Source organism: Labrus bergylta, chromosome 19, assembly GCF_963930695.1.
Source record: "Labrus bergylta chromosome 19, fLabBer1.1, whole genome shotgun sequence".
Taxonomy (NCBI): domain Eukaryota; kingdom Metazoa; phylum Chordata; class Actinopteri; order Labriformes; family Labridae; genus Labrus; species Labrus bergylta.
Genome location: NC_089213.1, coordinates 3,753,579 through 3,778,198, shown reverse-complemented (window position 1 = coordinate 3,778,198; position 24,620 = coordinate 3,753,579). Strand labels below are relative to the sequence as shown.

The 24,620-nt window shown below is 40.2% G+C and overlaps 3 protein-coding genes across 5 annotated transcripts; 2 read left to right on the top strand and 1 right to left on the bottom strand.

Annotated features, from left to right (window-relative positions):
• Window positions 1-1,506: 1,506 nt before the first annotated feature.
• LOC109990239 (heat shock 70 kDa protein 1-like) lies at window positions 1,507-4,836 on the bottom strand. Its single transcript, XM_065948515.1, has 2 exons — window positions 4,698-4,836; window positions 1,507-4,053 (listed from the first exon to the last, which is right to left on the bottom strand). Exon 2 carries the CDS (start codon window positions 4,032-4,034, stop codon window positions 2,115-2,117), a length of 1,920 nt encoding a protein of 639 aa, XP_065804587.1. The 5' UTR covers window positions 4,035-4,053; window positions 4,698-4,836; the 3' UTR covers window positions 1,507-2,114.
• A 3,657-nt stretch (window positions 4,837-8,493) lies between these two features.
• Window positions 8,494-12,095, top strand: lsm10 (LSM10, U7 small nuclear RNA associated). Of its 3 annotated transcripts, none has more exons than XM_065948512.1 (2): window positions 8,494-8,582; window positions 10,983-12,095. In XM_065948512.1, exon 2 carries the CDS (start codon window positions 11,004-11,006, stop codon window positions 11,415-11,417), a length of 414 nt encoding a protein of 137 aa, XP_065804584.1. In that variant the 5' UTR covers window positions 8,494-8,582; window positions 10,983-11,003; the 3' UTR covers window positions 11,418-12,095. The 3 variants fall into 3 exon arrangements, with proteins under 3 accessions (XP_065804584.1, XP_020497960.1, XP_029134805.1); XM_020642304.3 differs by having other exon boundaries at window positions 8,497-8,629; XM_029278972.2 differs by lacking the exon at window positions 8,494-8,582 and adding an exon at window positions 9,403-9,680.
• Window positions 12,096-15,648: 3,553 nt separating this feature from the next.
• eva1bb (eva-1 homolog Bb (C. elegans)) lies at window positions 15,649-24,318 on the top strand. The gene is made up of 3 exons (XM_020642311.3): window positions 15,649-16,075; window positions 20,967-21,120; window positions 23,339-24,318. Exons 2-3 carry the CDS (start codon window positions 21,054-21,056, stop codon window positions 23,767-23,769), a joined length of 498 nt encoding a protein of 165 aa, XP_020497967.2. The 5' UTR covers window positions 15,649-16,075; window positions 20,967-21,053; the 3' UTR covers window positions 23,770-24,318.
• The last annotated feature ends 302 nt before the right edge of the window (window positions 24,319-24,620 follow it).

Below are 24,620 nucleotides of genomic sequence, written 5' to 3'. Positions count from 1 at the left end.
GAGGTTAACATATTGAGACAATAGGTTGATCATGAACAGATATAGTGCAAATTCACGTGAGCCTGGGGTGGAGGGTTCACGAGAGGTGGCAAAGGGGGTGTGGGGCCGTGGGGAGAGGGGCAGCAGAGAGGGAGAAGGAGGAGATGGAGATGGGGAGGGGGAAGGAGGTAAAGGAGAGGAGTTTGCAGCCCCTGTGCTTGGCGGGGTTAAAACAGAGCCATTCATGCTTCTGAAAGGCGGGGGACACAGCTTGACTCGATGGTCTATCAAATCTCTTCAAACATACAACAGAAAGCTGAAGTGATTGCACAGCTGACTGGGGGCAAACACGGCACATTGGTCTAATAGTTGACAAATTATTGTGAATTTAAGTGTTGTGCTCAGCCCCATCTAAAATGATGAGCATATGTGTACCAGACCCATGCAAGATGGGGTTAAAAGATGTAAAATATCTCTAAGGCTAAGCCTTTTGCTACATTATTTTGTTAGATTATATGTTTTTAACAAACAAGTATTGGATTCAAAACCTCTGGATTTTTGTCGAGTCATTACTGCCTTCCGAGAAATGACACGATAAACACGTTGAGGAAACGGTGGGAAATGCTGAGCTACAGCTTCCTTTCAGACTTCCTCCCACCCCTTCATACAAACAAACTCACAAACTCATGCCCTGTTCATCACTTACACCCATAGACTGTAAATATTACTTACACCGCTTCATCCTGAAGGGGTCCAACATAACTGTCCTTTATTGGCTACTGTACGCCTACTGTCATCCATCCATCGATCTGACTGTTATGTATGTAGCTGCATCGTGTTGCTGTGATTAACGGATGACACAAGTAGGATATAATAGATGCTTCATGTTGGCCAAACTTATACTCAAAGGCCTACTAATTCTCCCATTACAATAGTCTATATACTCATTTGAATATGAAGAGTAAAAGTAGCCTCTAGTCTAGTGCAACAAAGTGGCCCGTTTTAGTGATTTACTAAAGAATGTTGTTTTTTTGGATCAACATGCTGCTTTGATGTGTCAATTTTTTTTCATAATATATTCTTTATATATTATATAGCCCAGAATATCAAGATTTTTAAACGCAGTCTTAAAACTCATTTATTCAGTCTGGCTTTTATATAGTGTTTTATATCAATTCAAATCTGAACATTACTGTATTGTCTTTTTTAATCCTACGACAATTTTAAATATTTTCCTCGTATGTATTTATGTTAATATCTTGTTGCTTTTATGTGTCGTATTTTATTTTTATTTTATTTTTATACATTTAAATTCTTATTGGTGTGCATTAGTCTCTCAATGATTTTATCAATGATTTTTATAAACTACTTTTTGTCAACAACTTTTCTGCACTCTTGTTAAGCACTTTGAACTGCAATTGAATTTGTCTGAAAGGTGCTGTATAAATAAAGTTTGATTGATTGATTGATTTATATCGTCAAATATAAGAGTAATCTTTCATATTTAAAATGTATGTTCAAAGACAATAATTTTAGTATTATTTAATCTGTGATATATTGTTGATCAAACATTTAACAGTGTACCATATCCTCATTACAAATGCTCCGTAAAATATGTTTATATTGTTGACCATCTTCAATTAAGACTTTGTCAGTAGTACCACAGATCACTTACACATTATTGAATTATCAAAAGTGTTTATTGTAGCATATATTTAGCAGTGTTCCTTAACTTTAAATCAAATAGATTATTTTGAAATTTGACCCTAGGGGACATGGGTGAAAACAATAAGGATAAAACTAAACTGCATGAAGATTCTTTTGCATTTTCACATTTATTGCTAAGTCGTTCATGGGTAATATGACATATATATTTCAAATCTAAGAATTTTTACATCTTATGCAATACAGTTAAACAGGATAAAAACATTGTATGGTAAGAAGCAAGACCTATATTCTAAATGTATAGGATTAAAGAGAGGGCAGTTAAAAAAATAGTATTTGTACGAGAGATATCTTCGCATTTTGGTTTCTTGAATATAATAAAAATAGAGAAATGACCAAACCAACTAGAGAAGATTACAGATAAATGTCAGAAAGTCCCAGAGATCACAGAGTCCATATCAAAGGACACTTTAGTCCACCTCCTCAATGGTGGGCCCCTGGGCTGCGGATCCAGCCTCCTGCCTACAGCTGCTTGCAGGCATTCCTCCCTGATACAACCTGCTGATGATAGGGTTACACACTTTCTCCAGCTCTTTCTGCTGGTGTTGGTACTCCTCCTTATCAGCCAGCTGGTTGTTCTCAAGCCATGTGATGGTCTCATTGCACTTCTCAATCAGCTTCTTCTGCTCCTCTTCACTAATCTTCCCCTTCAGGTTCTCGTCCTGCACACTGCTCTTCACGTTGAAGGCGTAGGACTCCAGTGAGTTCTTGGCAACAATTTTCTCCCTCTGAAGTTCGTCCTCAGCTTTGTATTTGTCGGCATCCTGCACCATCCTTTCAATCTCCTCTTTGCTAAGACGGCCCTTATCGTTGTTGATGGTGATCCTGTTCTCTTTGCCGGTGCTTTTGTCCACTGCGGAAACATTCAAAATCCCGTTGGCGTCCACGTCGAAGGTGACCTCGATCTGTGGGACTCCTCGTGGAGCAGGAGGGATTCCTGTCAGCTCAAACCTGCCCAGTAGGTTGTTGTCCTTAGTCATGGCTCTTTCCCCTTCGTAGACCTGGATGAGAACACCAGGCTGGTTGTCGGAGTAGGTGCTGAACACCTGGTTTTGTTTAGTGGGGATTGTGGTGTTGCGTTTTATCAGGGATGTCATGACTCCTCCAGCTGTCTCTATACCCAGGGACAATGGCGCCACGTCCAACAGCAGAAGGTCCTGAACATTCCCAGAGTTGTCACCAGTGAGGATGGCAGCCTGGACAGCTGCACCGTAAGCCACCGCCTCATCTGGGTTGATGCTCTTGTTCAGTTCCCTGCCATTAAAGAAATCCTGCAGCAGTTTCTGGATTTTGGGGATTCGGGTGGAGCCTCCCACAAGGACGATGTCATGGATCTGTGCCTTGTCCATTTTGGCGTCCCTCAGGGCTTTCTCCACCGGCTCCAATGTTCCTCTGAACAGGTCGGTGCACAGCTCCTCAAAGCGAGCTCTGGTGATGGAGGTGTAATAGTCAATGCCCTCGAACAGAGAATCAATCTCGATGCTGGCCTGGGAGCTGGACGACAGGGTTCTCTTGGCCCTCTCACAAGCTGTGCGCAGTCTCCTCAAGGCTCTCTTGTTCTGGCTAATATCCTTCTTGTGTTTCCTCTTGAACTCTTCCACAAAGTGGTTAACCATGCGGTTGTCAAAGTCCTCTCCACCCAGGTGAGTGTCTCCAGCTGTGGATTTTACCTCAAAGATACCATCTTCAATGGTCATGATGGACACGTCAAAGGTTCCTCCACCTAGGTCAAAGATCAGGACGTTACGTTCTCTCGACTTGCCTTTGTCCAAACCGTACGCGATGGCAGCTGCTGTGGGCTCGTTGATGATCCTCAGGACATTCAGTCCTGCGATGACGCCTGCATCTTTAGTCGCCTGCCGCTGAGAGTCATTGAAGTACGCCGGGACTGTGATGACTGCGTTGGACACCTTTTGACCGAGATAGGCCTCAGCAATCTCCTTCATCTTCACCAGGACCATGGAGGAAATCTCCTCCGGGTAGAAGGATTTGTTCTCACCTTTGTACTCCACTTGAATTTTGGGCCTCCCTCCATCTGTGACCACATTGAAGGGCCAGTGCTTCATGTCAGCCTGCACCACTGGATCATCCATCTTTCTTCCAATCAGTCTCTTGGCATCAAACACAGTGTTGCTGGGGTTCAGAGCCACCTGGTTCTTGGCTGCATCCCCAATGAGCCTCTCTGTGTCAGTGAATGCTACATAACTGGGGGTGGTCCTGTTACCCTGGTCGTTGGCAATGATTTCTACTTTTCCATGTTGGAAAACTCCGACACAGGAGAAGGTGGTGCCCAGGTCGATCCCAATTGCTACACCTCCAGATGAAGACATTTTTACTGCTGATGGTCACCTGGGAAAGGGTTAAACAACATTACTGCACCAACTGTAGACTATTTTCTACAATTCTATAGTTCTACAATTCACTTATTATCCAAAGCGTCGTACATCAGAGAGTAAGTACAACACAAGCAAGGATCTAGAAAAAAAGGGAACAATGTCAGTAAGAGCAAACGATCAGCTTTGAGTCTGATTGGACACACAGGTGCTGACAGGAAGTGACCAGAGGCAAAGCACAACATTGAGGGCAGTTCTTGAGAGCTCTAATCAGTATAGAAACCATCTTATAAGTCGTTGTTATCAAACAAAAACCATCGTCATTACCATCATCATCATCAATAATATGGAGACCATCATCATTAAGTTAGTAGGTATTCATGAAAGAGCTGGTATTCTTTAGCTTTTTCTTAAATGTGCAGAGGAACAATTGTCACATCTACCATTATTAGTTCATGTAAAAACAGTTCAGGTTTGGTCAATTTGGGCAAAATACACACACAAAAACTGAAGATGTACTCATTGGCCTGACAAAGAATTGACTTCACTTATATTTAATCATATCACAATTCTAACATGCTTTTACCAAACATAAAAGCATCAAAGTTTCAGAGTGAACTATAGTTTCTGGATCATGACTGAATGTAGTAGGCTACTTACAATTAGAAGCTGAATGTTCTGTGTTGTGAAGAGAAGTAATCTTCTGTCGCTGTCGTCTGGTCTGTTTCTGTAACTGTCATTGCTTTATACCTGTGGCAGCACTCAGTCTGGCTGCTTCGAGACGTTTCGCACACACCTGCATCAAGTCAGCGTCTGTCATGGGAAATGTTTCCTGTTTAGACTTTCGACATAAAATACAAGTTTAATGTTACTGGCAGTGGTAGGTAGGAAATGTTTTGAACTCGTTTTGTTTTGAAAGTAAAATCCGACACTAATTGAAAACTTGACGCAGCTTTAAGAATATTCTCGAATCTACCCGAAGAAGAAGTGGAGCAAAACCTAGAAAGATCCAGTCAGGAAAGTGTGACCAGTGTTGCCAGGTCCGCTTGTTATGAGCGACTTTGGGCTTGTTTTTCTGTAAAGTCGCTTGTAAATATCTTCAGTCGCGGGTTGTGGGTTTCTGGGCTTGTTTTCTAAAGTGCAGTTGCTTGTTTGGGCTTTGCTCCCTGTATGAACCCCTGCTGATTCTCTCCCAACTCTCCACAATAAAGCCAAACACGATCGCGATAATTTGTCCTTTTCCAGTTGCAATGATTGACAGCGAAACTATAATGTACTCAAACATGGTACATCTATAACAAGCAATCAAGTGTCTTTAGTTCACATGCTGACTAAAGACATGCTGGTTGTACAGTGCTCACTGGTGTGGAGTGCTGTGTGTGTGTGTGTGTGTGTGTGTGTGTGTGTGTGTGTGTTAAATCAAAGTCTTTAGAGGGCATTTGTAAAAACCAGCTAGCACCCCTGTTGGATGAGATTTGAGATCCTTAAAGTTAAGTACAGATAAGAGCCCATTACAAATGTCAACTCAGTGAGAGTACTTGCGTGTTACCATTCAAATAAAAGTATTGCTTGTTTAAAAAAAGCCTTTCATTTATATACTTTAATATCATTTTGATAACCATTTGTCATTTAACTGTTGAACTGGATCTAAGGGTATAGGTTTAATATCAATGATTTTTTTGGTTTTATTTTCTGCTTGTTAAAATTCAAATTCAATGAAACATATCTAAACAATGGTCCAAAAAACCTCTGAATTATTGTATCTGCAGTATTATTCATTTTACCAGAAGATCTGAATTCCCACATTTTGAGAGACTGACTGATATTATTTCATGAAAAATTCAACAACTTATCAGGATACCAATAAATTTTTTTTTTTTTTTTTTTAAATGATTCAGCTTTGATTTCACTTTCTGTGAAGTTCTATCAACAGTTATTATTGGGTTTTATAAGAGTCTTTTTAAACACCCCTAGATGTAATTCCTTAACTTGGGAGAACCCTGTCGAATTGGAGGAGAAAAATGAAGTACTCAAGAACAGTAAATCTACTTAAAAATGGTTCCTGGAGTGCATTTTTCTTTACACTATTGACAAATATGACAGTCAAGGCAATAAGTAATGATTATTTTATTTAAATTAGCCCAAAAAAGGACATATTAATGGAATCAAGGAGTTGAAAGACGGTGAACTTATAACAGATATTTAGAAACAAGTCAAATGGCCACTCTGTTATTGATGGTGGTGTTACTTCTTTGGTGTGAGGATCAATTCCAGTTGGGTCTAAAGAGGAAAACAAAATAAGAATATTAACATCATGACCACATCCACTACAGGAACAAGTGCAGGGGGAAGATATATTTCTGTGGTATGAAGCCTTGACATGTCACCTTGATCTGCAGGTTGGTTCTCTTGAGGAACTGGATCTCTTCCACGTGCTTCTTTTCTTCAATCTGTCGCCTTTCAGTTTCTCGTTTTTCAATGGCATCACGTTGAGACTTGAGTTCGTTCAGTTGCTTCTTCAGCTCCAGTTTCTCATCGTCAAGATCAGAAATCTAGGTGTTTGAAGTTTATTAAAATGCAGGATCAGTGATGTTAAGACCAAACATTAATTTAGAGGAATGCTGCCCTCTGCTGGATACTAAACCGAATAGCTGTCATACTTACAGTATTCTCTAGTTTATGGATAATTTAAACCAGGGGTGCCCAACCTTTTTTAAACCAAGATCTACTTTTAAAGTTACCAGTCTGCAGAGATCTACCAGTCCACATAGTGAGCCGTAGCCTTTACCAACAGCCTCCAAACGCATTTAATACTCACACAACAAACAGAAAATAATTTCAGATATAATAAATGAGAGTTCTGTAAAAAATAATGCAAATTTTTTAAACTCTTATTTTATTTTTCTTTCTTTCTTTTTCTTTATTTTATTTATTTTTTCACATATGTTTTTCCCTTAATTTAGTTTACAACAAACAACTTCAATCTGTGTGGAGATGTTCACAGACTACAGCAGGCTGCTGTGAGATGATGTTGCTTTTGTTAAATTAGCTGCAGACACGGTGAGAGTGAACGGAGTAAAGTCCAACCGACTGTTTGACTGGGTCACGTGTGTTCCCACCTCGGTCCGTACGGATCACGGATCAACTGTGTGCTGTAGCACTGAAAGTAAAAAGGTTTGCGTGGTGGCTGGTGCTCCAGTGCAAGTGTGTGTGTGTGTGTGTGTGTGTGTGTGTGTGCGTGTGCGTTTGCGCTGTTTGTTGGTGTGTCTCGTCCCCCGCGATGCTCACAGTCATGACAGCAGAGAGGAGCAGAGAAAAGTAGCTGCAGCTTCATCAAATGCGCTTAATACTCGTTGCATAGTTTCTATATATGACTTTTTTGTAAAACATTTACCCCCCCGGTTTTACCTGCACGTCATTGCGCATGCCTGCACTCTCTCTCTCTCTCTCGCTCGCTCTCTCATGCACGCAGCAATTTCATGAATAAATGAATAATTAAATACACACAGGTCGGAAGTATACTTGGGCTCCCCACACAGGTATCGTGTGTGGGAAACAGTGCAATGAGATGAAATTGAAATCACTTTTCTATTTTACAATTGTATTTTATATTGACTAAACATCTCGCGATCGACTGAGAATCAGTCAGCGATCTACCTGTCGATCGCGATCTGACTGTCGATCGCGATCTGACTGTCGATCGCGATCTGACTGTCGATCGCGATCTGACTGTCGATCGCGATCTACCTGTCGATCGCGATCTACCTGTCGATCGCGATCTACCTGTCGATCGCGATCTGACTGTTTGGGCACCCCTGATTTAGAGGAATGCTGCCCTCTGCTGGATACTAAACCGAATAGCTGTCATACTTACAGTATTCTCTATTTTATGGATAATTTAAACCCTTCAATTACTGACATGGTAAATGTTATTTTACTCATGAGTAAATATCATATTCACTGTAGTAAGTGGAGAAACAGCAAACCCTCCTTTGACTGGTTTTTAAATGATTTTAAATATTTTTTCTTATCTCTGAAAAAAATTAAATCTAGCAGGATTGCTCGAAAGATTAGTGCTGACTTATCGAAATTCTTGTTGTTTTGATTTCTGGCCCTTGTTGAATTTTTTTTTGTCCTTGCTCCAGTTTGTTGTCTGCTTACATTTGCCTGATGTTTTCTTTTGGAAAAGTTAGATTTTTATGTATTTATTTTTATATGTAACCCCCCCTAGTCTTGATTTATGTTTGAATTAACTTGTTCCTGTGTATTTTGCTGTTGCATGTTCATCCTCTTCAAGAGTTTGTATAAACATTTTTTTGAATATGTTAAATTTGTCAATAAAGACGGTTTAAAAAACAAACAAACATGTTATTGTATGTCGTTGTTTCCCGGAGAAGCCTGCAGAGGACGCTTTTGTTCCGCGCTGATTCGTTTCTTCTCTGACGCAAGCTGACACGTCATCACGTTGCACTTCCTGCTGTTTACTTCTTGCGGGAACTCAAACTCGGCTTGGCTCCTCTGAACGGTCTACGTCCACCTGTGAAGGTATTAGACTTAGGTTTTCGTGTGGGATACGACTTCAACTAGCGCAGGTAAATGTAAAACACGACACTGGTGTTATTTAGAGAATGTTTATTCATTGTGCTCTATTTCAGAAGCTGCTGGAGCTAGTTAGCTAGCCGGCTACCTGCGATTAATCACTTTATTTACTTCAGATGCAGGTGAATGAAATCGCCTGAATCACCTGTTTCTTCATCTATTAATCTGTTCTACATGAGCGTCGTAATCACTGTGGAAAAAAGAAACCGATAATTGTTGTTTTCTTGTGTTTATAAGTTTATTAGCAGCTGAATTAAATCACTGAAACATCAGGACACGTGTGTTTACCTGAACATGATGATTCTCTCTACAGTCAGGATTCATCTTCATCTGCCATGAAAGGAGCACTTTGCACTTTTCACTTTCCACTGCAGCTTCTGTTGTGATTATGTGTGTGTGTTGTTGTTTTGTTTAACAAGAAACAAGTTGAGATAAAGAATATGATTATATAAGAGTCTCCTGTACGGTGGCTGGGAAGTGCAAAGCAAAATTACAAAGTGTTAAATTACTTTATTAGATTACAAAATCTACAGCAGAAATGTGAGACAAATTTACATTTTGAAAAACATTTTTACATTTTATGAAACAAAACCAAAAACACTTACCAAGGACAAAACAAATTTACAAGATGTGAAACACTTTTATCACTTCAGTCACCAAACAAATTTACAAATGACAGAATCTTGACGGAAAGCGAACGTACCGCAACAAAATGAAACAAACAAAATGAAACAAACAAAATGACCCCCTCACTCGATCACTTAGGGTCCACTTCCGACATTTGGTACATTCCCATTTTGTCAAGATTCTGTCGTTGGTAAATTTGTCTCATCGATTGTAAATGTCTTTTTCAAAATGTAAATTTCTCTCACATCTGTAATTTTGCTTTGCACTTCCCAGCCACCGTACTCGCTGCCAAAAGAGGCAGCAGCACAATTGACAGAGTTCCAGCTCACACGCCTTCATTCATCTCTCTTTAAGTTCGCTGAGACTCTTTGTGAATATTTCACCAGTGATTGTGCGTCTGTCACGAACTGGCTCGAAGTAAGTGACAAAGGAAGGGAATCACACATGAAACAAGGTTTTAAAGGAAGTTAATTTATTATCAAACTAAAGTTAAAACAATCATAATTAGATAGATCAGTCCTGAATGCAATGTATGGATGAGTGTTGTGTTGTAAAGTGCAAACAAATGCAAACCAGTTGGTGGAGGCCTGAGAGAAAGAGAGGAGAGACTGGAAGCCTCTTCTAAGCAGAGTCCTGATGGACTCAGGTGTACCCAGTTGGATTAATAACCTTCCTGACTCCGCCTGCTGTCTGCCAAGCCAGGAAGCCAAACAAATGCAGACAGAGCAGGACGTCACACATCTCTAAACTTTAGTGTTTGTAGTTCAGTATTTTGAGGCTGGTTAGTTCAAATGATGTTTCAAAGCTTTTCAAAAATGTGTTAAATTATCAGACTTTTTATTTACATGTTTTATGTTTCTGAAGTTGCAAAGATCACTTTTTTTTTTCTTTTCTGTTTTAAGCTTCTTAAATGTAAAGATCTGTTCTTTCATTATATCCGGTTGTGATTAACTCGTCACTAAATGTTTTACCAAAGATAGAAGCTATTTTCACTCACCATGTTGGAAATCGACATTATTCAGATACATTTTTTTTCTTATAATACATGAAATAATTCTGCAGTTTATAATGACAATAACTTTAGACTTTACTTTTTTGTCCCCAAGGGGAAATTCTTTTCCACTTTCCACAGTTATGGACAGCACGCCGACAGATAATCACAGATGGACAAACACAACAAGATAACATGCATACAGATATATAGACAGAGTGGGACTGGGGTGTTTTTTATTTTGGCCTTTTGTTGAGGGCTGCTGTGGCTGCAGGCGCCAGGCTTTTGCCATATCGAGCCCTCCTGCACAACAGGGACCTGTACCTGCGTCCAGAGGGCATAATGGTGAAGTGGCAGTTGAGTGGGTGTGTGTTGTCCAGTGAGATGGCCTTGAGATTGAGCTCTAACAGTGTGGGTGTGGGGAGACCAATTCATTTGGCAGCTATGTTTGTGACACGTGTGAGTTTGACCCGGTTCTTGACAGTGAGCATGTTAAAGAAGAAAGTGGAACAGTAGAGCAGGATGGGCTAATTTCAGTTTCAGCTTTAAGTTGTATTCAGTTCAGTTTTAAGACCTCACAATCAGTCAAATTATTTCCCAGTCAATGATTAAAACACACCGGGGTTCATAGACAGATATCACACATGTGGTAGATAAACTTCACTTACACTCATCACATTATATTCTTCAGTTTTAGCTCATCCTGCCTCTCTTTATCTGACCTCCAGATATCCTCGTCATCACAGATCATGGAGTCAGAGGAGACCGGATCCCCTCCGTCTGGTTCGGGGTCGACTGAAGTCTTTAACTCCATCCGGGAGCGCACCATCGCCGAGAACAGCATGGTGGTCCTGCTGCAGGGCCTTCATGGAGAGGTGACCACGGTAGACCTGAGGAACGAGAGCTCTGCGCGGGGCTGCGTGGTCAACGTGGACGCCTTCATGAACGTCCGTCTGAAGGATGTGGTGTACCGGGACAGACGGGGTCAAGTCACACAGCTGCAGGATCTGTTCATCACGGGCAGGAACATCCGCTACGTTCACATCCCGGACCACGTGGACATAATGAAGACCATCGAGAGCCAGCTGGCCAAGATCCACAGAGTCCGCAACTTTGCCAGTCAGGGAGGAGGCAGAAAAGAGTTCAAGACGAAAACAAAATAATGTTTTTGTTTTCTAAAGGACAGAAAAATTCTGCTGAGTTCTGCATGAGCTACGTTCCCGCCTCCTGTCCAAACTTTCCTTCACACTATGTTTGACTTTTTCACTTTTTCACGCCAAAACCTGACAGAAGGAATCAGTCTGTGACGCAGACTTTGAACAATTTGAGGCAAAACTTGTGATGAAAGGTCAGAGGTTGACATTACAGCTAAAATGATAGTTAATCAATTAGATGGTAAACAGAGTGGGTGACGTTTTGTCCTCCTGTGTTACTAGAGAATTCTGATATCGTGCACCCAGCAGGTAAAATGTGAGACTGAGGTTAAGCAGGTTTAAGAGTTTAAAACGTGTTAGTGATGACTCAGTTTGCGCTGTCATTGTGAGTTCACCAAGGTCGAGAAAGACATCATCGACTGGGGACGTTTTCTCACATATTTGTAACAAACAATCTTTTTTGGTGCCTTGTAATGTCTCAGCTGACGTTAACGTTGATGACAGTATATCTGATTCTTTAAAGGAACCTCTGGACCTGTTAAACACTGAGTGTTTGTGTTTTCTGTTTGTTGTATTTTTTAGTTTTGATATTGACACTACAGTAGGAGGTAATTTTCAATTTGTTTTACAGAAATAAGAGTCATGTTTTGGAATTGCATTCAAGAATTTGGAATAAAGATACATACATACATACAATTGACTGCCTCAAAGAACATCTGTTTTCTTCAGACTGTAAATATAAAGTGAATAAAGCAGCGGAAAGTCACAAGTTTGAGTATCTGGAGCCAGAAAGGATTATAGTGTGACTCCTCTCCTACGCCGGCAAGTTTCCTTTGGTAGTAATCTCTGTTTAAAGAATGATTCTACATAAATATATAAAATCTGTACACAGTGGTCTGGACTTTCAGTATGTGAAAGTTTGAGATTGAGATTGCTTTGGTAGCAATTTGTCCAAAACAGGTCAAAAGAGTGAAACATATCTTGCTTTATCGTCTGTTTTACTCTTAGTGGGACCATAACTTTAAAAAATATCTTATTTATTTGTATTAGAAGAATCCTTGAAACTTGCTATGAATGAATAAACTGAACAGGAATATGTTCAGAGTTAATTAATCAAGTGAAAAGTAGGGCAACTTTCTCATCTGGTTCCATACAGTCTTACTACTTATTGCACCCAGTTTAGTGGCCTCCTGCTGGCCATTTGTGAGAATGCAGGTTATTTAAATCACTTCAATTTCTACATTTTTAAGAGGCTTTGTCTATGCCTCATATAGTCTCTGCTCACAGCACATCCCTGCTGTTAAACATTAATGTGGAATACAAGAATCAACATAATGTTCAGGTGTGGCCCGGAGAGTCAGCACAAAGCTCGTCTGTCTGTCCGTCTGTAAAAACCAGCTTAGAAGTTAATAAGTGCCCATATACAGGAAAACATTACTCATGGTGAGTGTCGGTCTGGTGGAGGTTGAAAAACAAGCCAACACGTTTCCACAGCCTCCACATCACAAACATCTCTGCTGCGTGCATCAGCGAGCTCTGACAACCAGGATGGGACTCTGGCTGCAAGCCAATAAAAAACGAGCAGAACGGGTGAAAGGAAGAGTGTTTCGCTTGGAAACTGCCAATACACAAATAGGATGAGGAATTTGAGGAATTTGCAGAGGGGTATGTTATTCCTACAGAGTATCAGGATGAGGACAGGCCTGACATAACACGACACAGGCGGAGGCCGATGAACTGAGCACCAGTGTGCAGAAACATTTAAAGTCAACGAATTAAATTAAGAGCAACATGCACACAGGAATGTCCCTCAGCGGTCGGAGCATTGTTTTGGTTGTGGCCTCGGTGTGTTTTTTAAGGGACATATTTTTCTCTTGACTCCTTTAAAAAAAACAACCTGGAGAGCGTCTGAATGAGAGCAGCCACATAATGACTGCTTACTGCTCGGCTGAAAGACACAACCGAGTGCCACATCAACACTCATTCAACTCAGAATAGCACTTTGCAGAGGCTCCACCGCATAAACAATTCTTAAACAATACATCACACGGCCTGGGTCAGTGTCACAGACTCCAGCAGAGCTCCAAGAAGTGCTCAGAGTGAAGAAGAAGAAGTGCTTCAAACAAAGAACAGTTCTACTTTCTTTTCTTTATGGTGAACGTACAGAAGAATAATCAGCTTGATGTTCTCAGAAATGAATTTATTTAGTTGGTTAGTTAAATCCGATTGTTCCAAATCGAGGGGTCAGGCCTCTATGAAGCATCAAAGGAACAATAAGAGGGGTCTTTAGATAGTTATGAGGCCGTGAGGCTTATCTTTTTTATTCATACTTTCTGCTTCCAAATGAAGTATTGTTTGACATTGTGTCACATTTAAGATCTACATGAGGTTGTTTTATTCTACATCTTTCTGGTGCCCCCTCCCCCCTCCTTATTCTCAATGATGATGCTTTCTTTTAATTTATGTTTTTTTTTAGGACTGAATAAGTAAGATACTCATATTCATTTTTTACATTTCCCATGCGGGGTCAGTGAATGAGGGAAACAACATTTAAAAGAATAACTGGAGAAGAAGAAGTGAGACCTGGAATGAACAAAAAGTTGGATTATTTATCAACAAACTGAGATGAATGTAAGAGCAAGCTGAAAGGATCGAAGGAGCTGATGTGTTCAAAAAACTATTAACCAACAACGGATTGAAGGAACTGATGCGTAAATGAATAAACAAGCTGTAGTTCAGTGGTTGTAAACCTATGGTTCTGACCCCTCTGCTGGGTCACAGGATACATTTGAAGGGTCATGCTGTATTTTTTCTTCTCTTTCTTTGGAGCTTGAACAGCCCATAGGCACCTGGAATGTGAGTAGCCAGAACCAGACAGACACTACTTTATTATTTTAAGAGGAGTCACTTTTTTAAAGTTATCTAGGACATATTGGTGTAAACTTAACACTGGGTTTTAACACAAGCACGCTGAGACAAACACACCTATCTTCCACAGAAGGAGTCCTTAATCTGGATCCAACAGTTGAAAATCCTTCTGGGTTATACTTTAGAGCAGTGGTTCCCAAAGTGGGGTCGCCAGCCACCAAGAGGGGGGTCGCGAGATGCCTTCCATAAAAAATAAAAAGAAATCATTTAAAAGTGCATAAGTATATATTTTTACCCATTTTTGTAAATATACAAAATAGTCCAATGTCATATAAGACAGAATCATTAAGTGAAATTAATGTGGACATTTTTTATTGTTTTTTTAAATTGTTTTTAGGCTGTTGTATTATTTTGTGTTCCTAGTTTTTGGATAGGTTTATCAATGTGTGCGTGACTGTCGCTACCTTATATACCTAACTAACCACCTTAAAGAACAGTGCGGGGTCCCCAGTTTCTGTCACCCTTATTTTGGGGGTCACAACCTGAAAAGTTTGGGAACCCCTGTTTTAGAGGATTTAAAACAAAGAGTGTCTAAAAAGACGACATTTAAAGAGTTAACGCGGTCAAATGTAAGAGGCGCTGAATGTAGAATGAATTGACTGATGCTCTTAGCAGCTTCTGTTACACACAGAATAAAGTGCTGAGTCAGCATTAAATATAAACAGGTCACTCTCAAATATTTTCCCCTGGTAATAAAATTCAAAAGTGCTCATTCCACCACAGTCGAAGACAAAACATACAAAACCATTTTTTTATTCATGAAAACAAAAAAAGGATCAAGAAATGTTTGGAGACATTATGAACCCAAACAGGACATTCAGTTTATGTTTATGGATGTCTAAACTTTATCCAATCAGGTGAAGAGTGCAAATAATAATAATTATAATAATAATTAAATAATGTTTCAACAAAAAAATAAAAACAAACTGTATCTTGTTAAGATGTTAAAGAGTTGATGCTAATTGAGAAAATGTTGTGGACTAGAAGATTGATTGACTGCAGGATGAAGATCTAAAATTAGACCTTTTTACAGTGAAGCAGTAAATGTTCTTTATCACTTTCCACCAAACAACAGCACCTGTCCGCCTGCCACTCCTTTCTGTACTTTATAAACTCAGTGCACTCTTCCCCCCCTCCCTCAACGCTTAGATTAAAATACAAAGAGCTCAATTAATCCAGGAGCCCTGGGAGAAGTCCTGCGGCAATGTGCCCATGGCAGCCGACGAGCTATTTCCTGTCCCACCCTCTTTGGCTTCACAGTGAACAGACCTCACTGTGGTGCGTTTGTGGCCAGCAGAGGAGAGATCACCTCCCTCTGGTCAGCCGTGAGGCTCAAATCTGCACAGAAGGAATTCTCCAGGGGAAATGATTGTTTCTTTAAAGGTTATGACTCAGTTGTTTCATTTTTGGGGCTCTTATTTTGTAGCCAGATGCTGGTGAGTGTCTCTTATCTGTCTCAGGAACAGGAAACACCTCCTCTTCAACACGCGTTTGGACTGTTGGAGGCTGGTCCTCCTCCTCCTCCTCCTCCTCCAGAGGATGTCAGGGAGTGGATCATAGTGGAAGCTGCTCTTTCTCCGGCTCCAGCAGCTACATCAGCTCCTCTGTTACAAACACCAACAGTGACTCTCTCCTTCTCGTCAAAGTTATGGGATTTCATCTCATGTTTGCCTGACACACCAGATCTGAACTTTTTTGCTTTTCATGGGAAACTTTTATTCAGCTCTCGTCCGAACAAGGTGAGTGATGGTCTGACTTTAGGATGACACCGTCTTTATCTTTTACTGTTCTTCTACTAAATCTAGTTTTTAAGTTAATCAAGCCTTTATTTCACATCACAGGGCTTTTTGTCTGAAAAACTTGCAAGCTCAGATTTTTAAATTTTGAAAACAATCTTTTTCAAAGTGCACTTGAGTTTCTTAGTACTTTGCTGTCAGGCAGTAAACAAAGCAACAAAGTGGTTTATTAGTAGCCCTGCACCATGTTTTTACAACACCACAAACTATAAAACTCTTTAGAGGTGCAAGTAGCTGCAGCATGCCCAAAATCAACAAAACTTTTGAGACAAATTCACTTTGTTTCATGTACTTTACTACTTTTTTGGCCCGCTTTCTCTTGTGCTGGAGGGAGGGGGTTCTGACAGCGACCCCTCCTCTGAGAGACTGTAAACACGAAGTGGAAGCTACTGTAAAATAACAAGTGTTATTTTCAATGGTTTCAGGTTTCTTCTTTTAACTTAAATGGGATTATCTAAGCAGGAAATGTGGGAGGGTTGAACGGGAGTGCATTTTATGGGGTTACATAAACAGCTACAGCTGCCGGGCTTTGCATGTGTTTAGTTAAAGTAGACAAGTTATTGGACTTGTCTGGAAATGTTAGGTGTTAAATCTGTCTGCCCTGAGACTGCGGCTGCATGAAACGGACATTTGTCTCCCTCTGGTATTGCTGCTGTGCTTCCAGCTCAGACAAACTCCACCACAAACTGTCCATCATGAAGTCATGCGGGGCTCTGCATAAAGTATAAGTATTGTATTATTCTGTAAATGAAAAGAGAACAAGACAGTCAGTGTTCTCGTAAGTTGACATCATTTTTTAACTTTACAGCGTCGTCTGTACAATTTGTTGACAGCTGGACCACAAAAAGTCCCCATCTTAATGCCTCTGTCTTTAATTAAGTCCTAAGGTCCCTTTTTGTTCCCAAATATAAGAGAAAAATATGACAGTGGAGTTGGATTTTTTTTCAGTCTGTTCCCAGATACAAGTGTCAGGATATGGGATGTAAATCTTAATGCTTGCTCAAAATGTAAAGCTGCCGCCACTTAGCTTATAGCTTAGCACAAATATTGAAAACAGGTGAGCAGCTAGCTTGGCTCTTTCCAAATAACTTAAACAGCATCTCTAAAAGCAAAAATAAAGATTAGGCTATCCTATAGCTCATTTGCATAATCATCATATTAGCCTGAACAAAAAAACAATACTGTATTTTGCGGTTTTCCATGCAGCAGGTCATGTTCTGCACTAAATATTGGTCAACTGCTGGCAATAAACTGCAAAATATATAGTTTGACACTTGAACAGCAAAGAGCAAACATGGTAATAAGTGAGACTTTTTTAAGGCGCTTGAAGGCCGTTCCTGTAGCTTCACTCTTTGTAGGCTAAGCAACATAAAAATCCTAAAATGTCTCCAATGAAGCGAAAAGGTTTCAAAGTTTGAAACCTATACCTAATAAGTTAACAATAAAGCTTTTGAACACATTGTTTGCCTTCACTTTGAAATACTAATTTCTGATAGTCTACGTACTCGTTTTTTCATGTTAGCTAATTGCAGCTTTGGGTTAGCTTTGCTTAGCATAAACACTGGGAACAGAGAAACCGCTAGCTTGAATCATTCTGAATGTTAACTTCAGTATTTGTTAAACTGTTAAGTGTGTAATATGACAAATGAGCTTTGGGTTTGTATTGTCTTTGGACAGAGATATGTTAATCCCTGTTTCCAAACTATGCTAATCTAAAATAACTACGGCTGCCAGCTGTAGCTTCATTTTTGGCACAAAGACCTGGAAGTTATATCTTAAAAACACCCAAGTTAAAGGAAATATGAAACCTGGACATATTCAGTAACAATGATATAGAAATTTTGAACAAACTTTTGGTGAGACTGTTAATTTAAAGTGGCTACATGTTTGCTTTCAGTTTCTTCTTCTGGGAATTGAGGTAACAGCTAGCTTGATCCTTCTTGAATAATCTAATAACTAATAAATAACTTGTGAATGAATAAGTTTTAAATGAGTTATGGTTCAGATGTTGTGTTTGGACAGAGCTAGGCTAACAGTTTGAATCCTTTTCCCCAGCTATGCTAATCTAAGATAACTGTCTACAGGCTGTAGCTGAGCATACTATCGATGTTCTCATCTAACTCTAAGTGTGTATAAATGACCTCGAGCAAATTACAGAAAATATGACTCGATAAAAAGTCTGATAAGTGAATGTAGAACTGCTGGGTGTAAAGATCAGTAACTTAAACAAACAATGTTTTCTTTAAACCAACTGAACTAAAAACTAAATTGCCCACTTATGTTGTTAAGGTCTGGGGGCTGCAAATTGAGGGTGCAGATGGAGTCGTGCTTCTTCTGACTGCGACTTAAATGTCGAACAGAAGGCATCGCTGGTTCAGATTAATCCGTTCCCATGAGTTGGTGAACCCTGAGTCAGCCTCTACCAGCGTAATTACCCCCCAAATAACAAAAATTAAAGCCTTTGAGAGTGATCAGGGTCTGCCAAGAGTCACCAGGATAAGGATCAGGGTGGGAGAGAGGCTCAAGCCCCCAATGGCATGAGATTGGAGCTAGGGCATGATTTCGTATTCCCCGGAGAAAAGGCACCAGAAAGACAAACATTCGACTCCCACGCACATTGTTGTTGTAATGACAGGGGAATGTGAGGGGGCGGAAATATCAGTCATCATGTTTACATCAAGCTTTACTGTAACTGTGGGAATTTTTGTGACGGGGGTTCTTACCAAATCCCCTAATGTAGCCTCATGTAACACTTTGTTTGTAAGAGCAGTCTCTTTAGGGGACAGTTCAACAAAATTGCAAAGAAAAATATTTTTAGAAAGCAGTTACGATAAGACACCGTATGTGTACAACCCAGAGCAACAGGAACACTGTTTCTAAGGAGAAATGCTACTGTCGAAGTTTAGCTAGCTGCATGACCCGGTGGTCCGTCCATCACTTTGGTCCAGACTTAAAATAGCTTAACTACTGTTGGATGGTTTACCATTAAATTTAATCAATCAATCAATAAATTTTTATTTGTATAGCATCAACTCATAACAAGTGTTATCTCGAGACACTTTACAAAAAGCAGGTAAAAAGACCTTACTCATTGTTATGTTACAAAAAGCAGGTAAAAGACCTTACTTATTGCTATATTACAAAGATCCGGCCTATCCATCATGAGCACTTTAGCAAAGCAGCAAAAGTTACAGTGGTAAGAAAAAACTGCCTTATTAAAAGTCAGAAATCTTCGGCTGGATCCCCGGCTCATGACAAAACAGCCTTCACAGGCCTAGACTGCGCCGGGCTTGGAAGGGGATAGGGGGAGAGATGGGATAAAATGCAGGAAGAGGGATAGGGAGCAAGGGGGTGGGGGGTGTTGTTCAGGCAAGCCATGTAATATAATCCATGTACACATGTAAGTGTACATGGTGTTCTTGTGTTTCAAATACATGGGCCAGACGTGGCCATCGAACAGGCCGGGGGGGTCTGGCACAGTGTAGTTCCTAGAGCCACTTAGGTACAAATACCTAAAAAATATGGTATTTGTTTTTTACCTTACCTGGATCCTTCAGCAGGTTAAGAATTTAATCTCCCTGATGCTTACCTGATGCTAGATGTTAAGATGATTTTGGTTCTGACATTCATGGTCCCCAGAGGATGAATCCTAATTAATTTGGTGATCCACTTATTCTTCCTACAAAGCAACTATGAGGTTTAATTTAGTCATTGTAGTATGATTGTCCTTTTGACTGTTTTTGCAGGCAGTCTACAGTTATTCAACCCACCTTCCTATTCTATACGTACAGGATATCATATGTTAATGTGTGCACTGGTTCACAACACACAGTTAAACTTGGGTTTTCTTTTCCAAAGATTTACATCTTATCTTTTGTTTTCTGAGGGGATCTCATGCAGCAGCTGTTTCACCAGCATCTTCAATTAGTGTAATTATTCGCAGCTGTGAAAGATCCTCAGCTTCTTTAATGAATTGTGTTCTGACACAGTAGCCGCCTCAAACAACACACAATAAAATCCAGAATTATAAAAAAAATATTGTTTATTTTTGGGCTTTTTAAGCCACAGGTTAGATTCGAACCTGGGCTGCCCACTTGGAGGACTATTGCCTCCGAACATCGGGTGTGTGCACTAACCACTAGGATACGGGTGCCCCAAAATCCAAAAGATTTATTTTTGGGCTTTTTGTGCCTTTAATGGATAGATAGGACAGTGGATAGAGTCAGAAATCAGGGAGAGAGAGTGGGGAATGACATGCAGGAAGGAGGCCACTGGTGGGAGGCCAACCCGGGCCGCCCCCGCCCGAGACGACAGCCTCCATACATGGGGCGCGCGCACTAACCAATGCGCCACCAGTGCCCCAAAATCCAGCATTTTTAACTCTGGAGTTTTTGAGCACATCTTCCTCTTTTCCCAAGACTCTGAAACAGTTTTCTCAAAACCTTTTGCAAAATGAATCTAAACAAGAAAATCCACTTCTCCTAAATTAAAGTTTGAGTTTCTCCCTTGTTAAATGTCTAAGCGAACACGTGGCTGTCACTTTTTCTGTGGGGGAAAAAGAACCCTTGATGCAGGAAAAGAGAGCCTCCTGAGGTGCTGATGTCATAAATAAAAACATCCCTTGACCGCAGGCCTGAGTGTAAAACACTTACAAGGAACACAATGTCCTTGTCTCCTGACCCCTGACACCAGTTTAGATCACAGAAACCACAGGGTGGGGACACTTTTAGTTGGGCTTTCAGCATCTGTTGAATGAGCTCAGACTTTCCCAGGACACTATTTTACATTTGTTATATTAAAACTTTTACTCATGCTTGTGTTTTTTGTTTGACAGGATTAGTCATTGGTGGACGGTCCAGGAGTTCAGCGTGTTAGAAAAAGTTCTGGAGATGGTAGATATCTGAAACCACGGTGAACCAGGATGGAGCCAATAAAGAGAGACATGGAGCTGCTCAGTAACAGCATGGCGACATACGCTCACATTAAAGGTAAAAATTCACTGTGTCTATAACTGTGTAACACCTTCTCTGTGTCAATACATAGTGTCTTACGATAAATACATATGCAGAAATAAAAAAGGAGCCAAGTTTTGCCACACAAAATTCAGATTTTTTAAAAACGTATTCTTATATTTTTTCCGAAAAATACTGTAAAGTTTATTAAGTTGATTTAAAAACGATGTGCACTTCATCAATGAGAGCGAGATTGGAAGGTTAATAGGCCTAACACTGTAATAGGCTTTCTGTAAACCAAGTATAATGCTATCCCCGGGAGATAGTTAGCTAAGCTCGTTTGGAGAGATTTTCCCTTTGTGACATCACAAAGGGCAGTAACCCCTCCCCCAGGTGGTGACACTCCCACATCTCAGGTGTTTGTTCTGCCCTCTGAGTCTACCTTCTCATCGCAAATAATAGGACATGGAGCGAGAAAGCCCTAGCCACATCCCCTTCCAGAGAGGGGGCGTGGTCAGACACAGCTCATTTACATATTTAAAGGTACAGACACAGAAACAAACTGAGCAGGGCTGAAATAGAGGGGTTTATAGGCATGATACAGGAGCAGAGTGGATTTAGAACAAGAAAATTCACACATGTTTTGAGGAGCTCTGAGACTTATTTAAACTTTTTGAAAAAAAAAAGATATTTCCTAAGACAAATAAATGAAAACATGGTAAATAGCTTTAGAGGTGCTGATAGTTGTATTTTGTTGCTGTTGTAAAGTGTTTATAATGTTTGTGCTAAGATTAGCTTGCTGGCTACCTCATTTAGCCCTTTCCTTGACATACATGTTTGAGAGTGATATCAGAAAACAAAGTCTCACATCTTTAAATTCTGTTTTAAAACAATACTCATATTTATTGTGTTCTGAAAATGTTGATGGGTGTGTTACCGTTCCTCCTGTTTCTACGAAATCTAAATATGAACATGTCCTTGAGGGGGGAAACCGTTGAAACCACAGGTCTATTTTACTTCAGATCTCAACAGAAGACTTTTGTTTTGCGCTTGAAGAATTCCTCTCGCTGTCTAGTCTGAATTATTTCCAGGGACTCCTGTGTCCTGTTTTCTTTGGCTCACAACGCTGCTGCACAAATCTGTCAGAGAATCTGCTCGCATAGTTCAGTTTCCGTTGCTCCAAAGTATGCAGGAGAAAAGTTAAAGAGGTGACAGAATCTGTTTCTGGTCTGTCATCATCACACCCACAAATCATTTAGTGTACTGAAAAAAGTATTACAATCCTTTTCTTAAGGTTAATACCTATACTCAATTTCAAGTTAAAGTCCTGTATCTATAGTCCATTGCTAACCTGCTAAATATAGAGGATGAAAATGTGGTTATATAGGGAAAAATAGCCTCTGTGATTGAAATGTACTGATGTCATTATCAGGACTTTAATACTGATGCAACTTTAACAGATAACTGTGAAGCTTTTGGAGTTGTTGCTCATGAAACCACTTAAGAGTGTTTATTTTTGTCTAGTGGTTTCCAACTTGGGGGGTCAAACCGCTTCCAAAGGTCACGAGATAAATGTGAGGAGTCATGAGATGATAAATGTGGGAAGGAGTAGGAGTAAAACGAAAACAAACAAGAGTTATTAGAGTAAAAACATCTGAAGCTTAGAGGGAAAATGTCCCTTTACAACTAAAGATCTCAGGCGTTATAAAATAGCATTTGAAATTCTGAACAAAGAAGAGGTACGTTAAAATGTTTTTATTTATCTTACGATGTTTTCAGGCATGCTCAAGACTCCTGAAAACCAACAATTTCTGTGGGGAAGTTAACTGATGTGAGAACGCAGCAGGAAACATTCTAAAAAAGTGGTTCGGGGGTTATGAAGTTTATATTCTGCGACCCGTTTCTGCAATCTTGGTGCATGTAATGACACAGCGTTATTACGTTTTCTGCGCCCCAGTTTGTTCATCTCCGCTGTTTCATTGATGCCGTCAATTTGTCTAACTACTCATAGCACTGACATACAGACACAATTGCTGTTGCTTTGTCCACCATCTTCAAATCATTCTTTTTAAATCATTTCCTTCCAAATGAGAAAAAAAAAAAAAAATTGATAAAAAAATAAATAAAAGAAATAAAAGAAATAAAATAAATAAAAGAAAAGAAAATAGATCAGCTTTAGTTTTTAATGTATTTTTTTTTGTTTAACTTTTACTGAAATGTTTACTTCAATTCTTCATGTTTTCTGCCCGCTCAGCCAATCCTGAGAGCTTCGCCCTCTACTTCATGATGGGCGTCTGTTTCGGCCTCTTAATGGCGCTGTGCCTCCTGGTGGCCGGCATCGCCTGCAGGACTCGTCGCCCTCGCAGGCCTCCACCTTCCCCTGAAAGAAGACAGCTGAAGGAGTCCAGTGAGGAAGAGGAGGACGAGGAGGAGGAGGAGAGTATGGGGGAGGAAGATGTGGAGGAGACGGAGATCCCTAAAGTGACCGCGGGGCCCCTGAGTGATCGCAGCAGCCAATCTAACGGGACTCTGAGGAGCGTGAATGTGTTCGCATCGGCTGAGGAGCTGGAGAAGGCTCGGCGCCTGGAGGAGAGGGAGCGAATCGTCAGGGAGATCTGGAGGAACGGACAACCGGACATCCTGGTCACAGGGACGGGGACTATTGGACGAGTGCATTACCACTAACAGACACTTTAACCATCTCACAGACTGCAAAGGGCGGGACAGCGACCACACAGCACAATGGAAGGAAACATTTTCATCACAATTTGTATAATGGGACAGTGTCAAAATTTTAAAATAAGGGACTGTCTGAAAACATGGCATGGTCACGTTTAAACGAAATGAAGGTTGAACTTTTCTTTTCCAATAATAGTTATGATACATGAACTAAAATAACACTTGGAGAGTCCCTCAGAAATATTTTGAATGAGTATAGTGATGAATAAACACAGACAAAATACCCTTCATATTTTCAAAACATTGCCAATGTGTTCAGGACAGCTTTAAGTAAATTTAGACCATTAAATAAAAAATCAAATCTTTTGAATGTCTGTATTTATTCATGAAAATATTTATTTCATGATGTCATAGGTCATTGGATATACACTTCACGCTGTAATGCTGTTGGGATTGATTTCTTGTGATGTCGTTTCTGAACGTGCATCAGACTTGGATTCATCTGTAATTAATCATCTTTGTCATATCTGTCTATTAAATTAAAGTTGAACCACCTTTTGAATCAACAGCAGGACACATGTTCTAGGAAACGTGCAGTTTGTGTGTCAACATAAACTTACTTTTTTTCTTGTTGAGTATGAATGAGTGAAAAAGCCGTGGTGATGTCATGGTGATGTCATGGTGATGCCATGGGGATGCCATGAGGATGTCATGGGGATGTCATGGGGATGTCATGGTGATGTCATGGTGATGTCATGGTGATGTCATGGGGATGCCATGAGGATGTCATGGGGATGTCATGGTGATGCCATGAGGATGTCATGGGGATGTCATGGGGATGTCATGGTGATGTCATG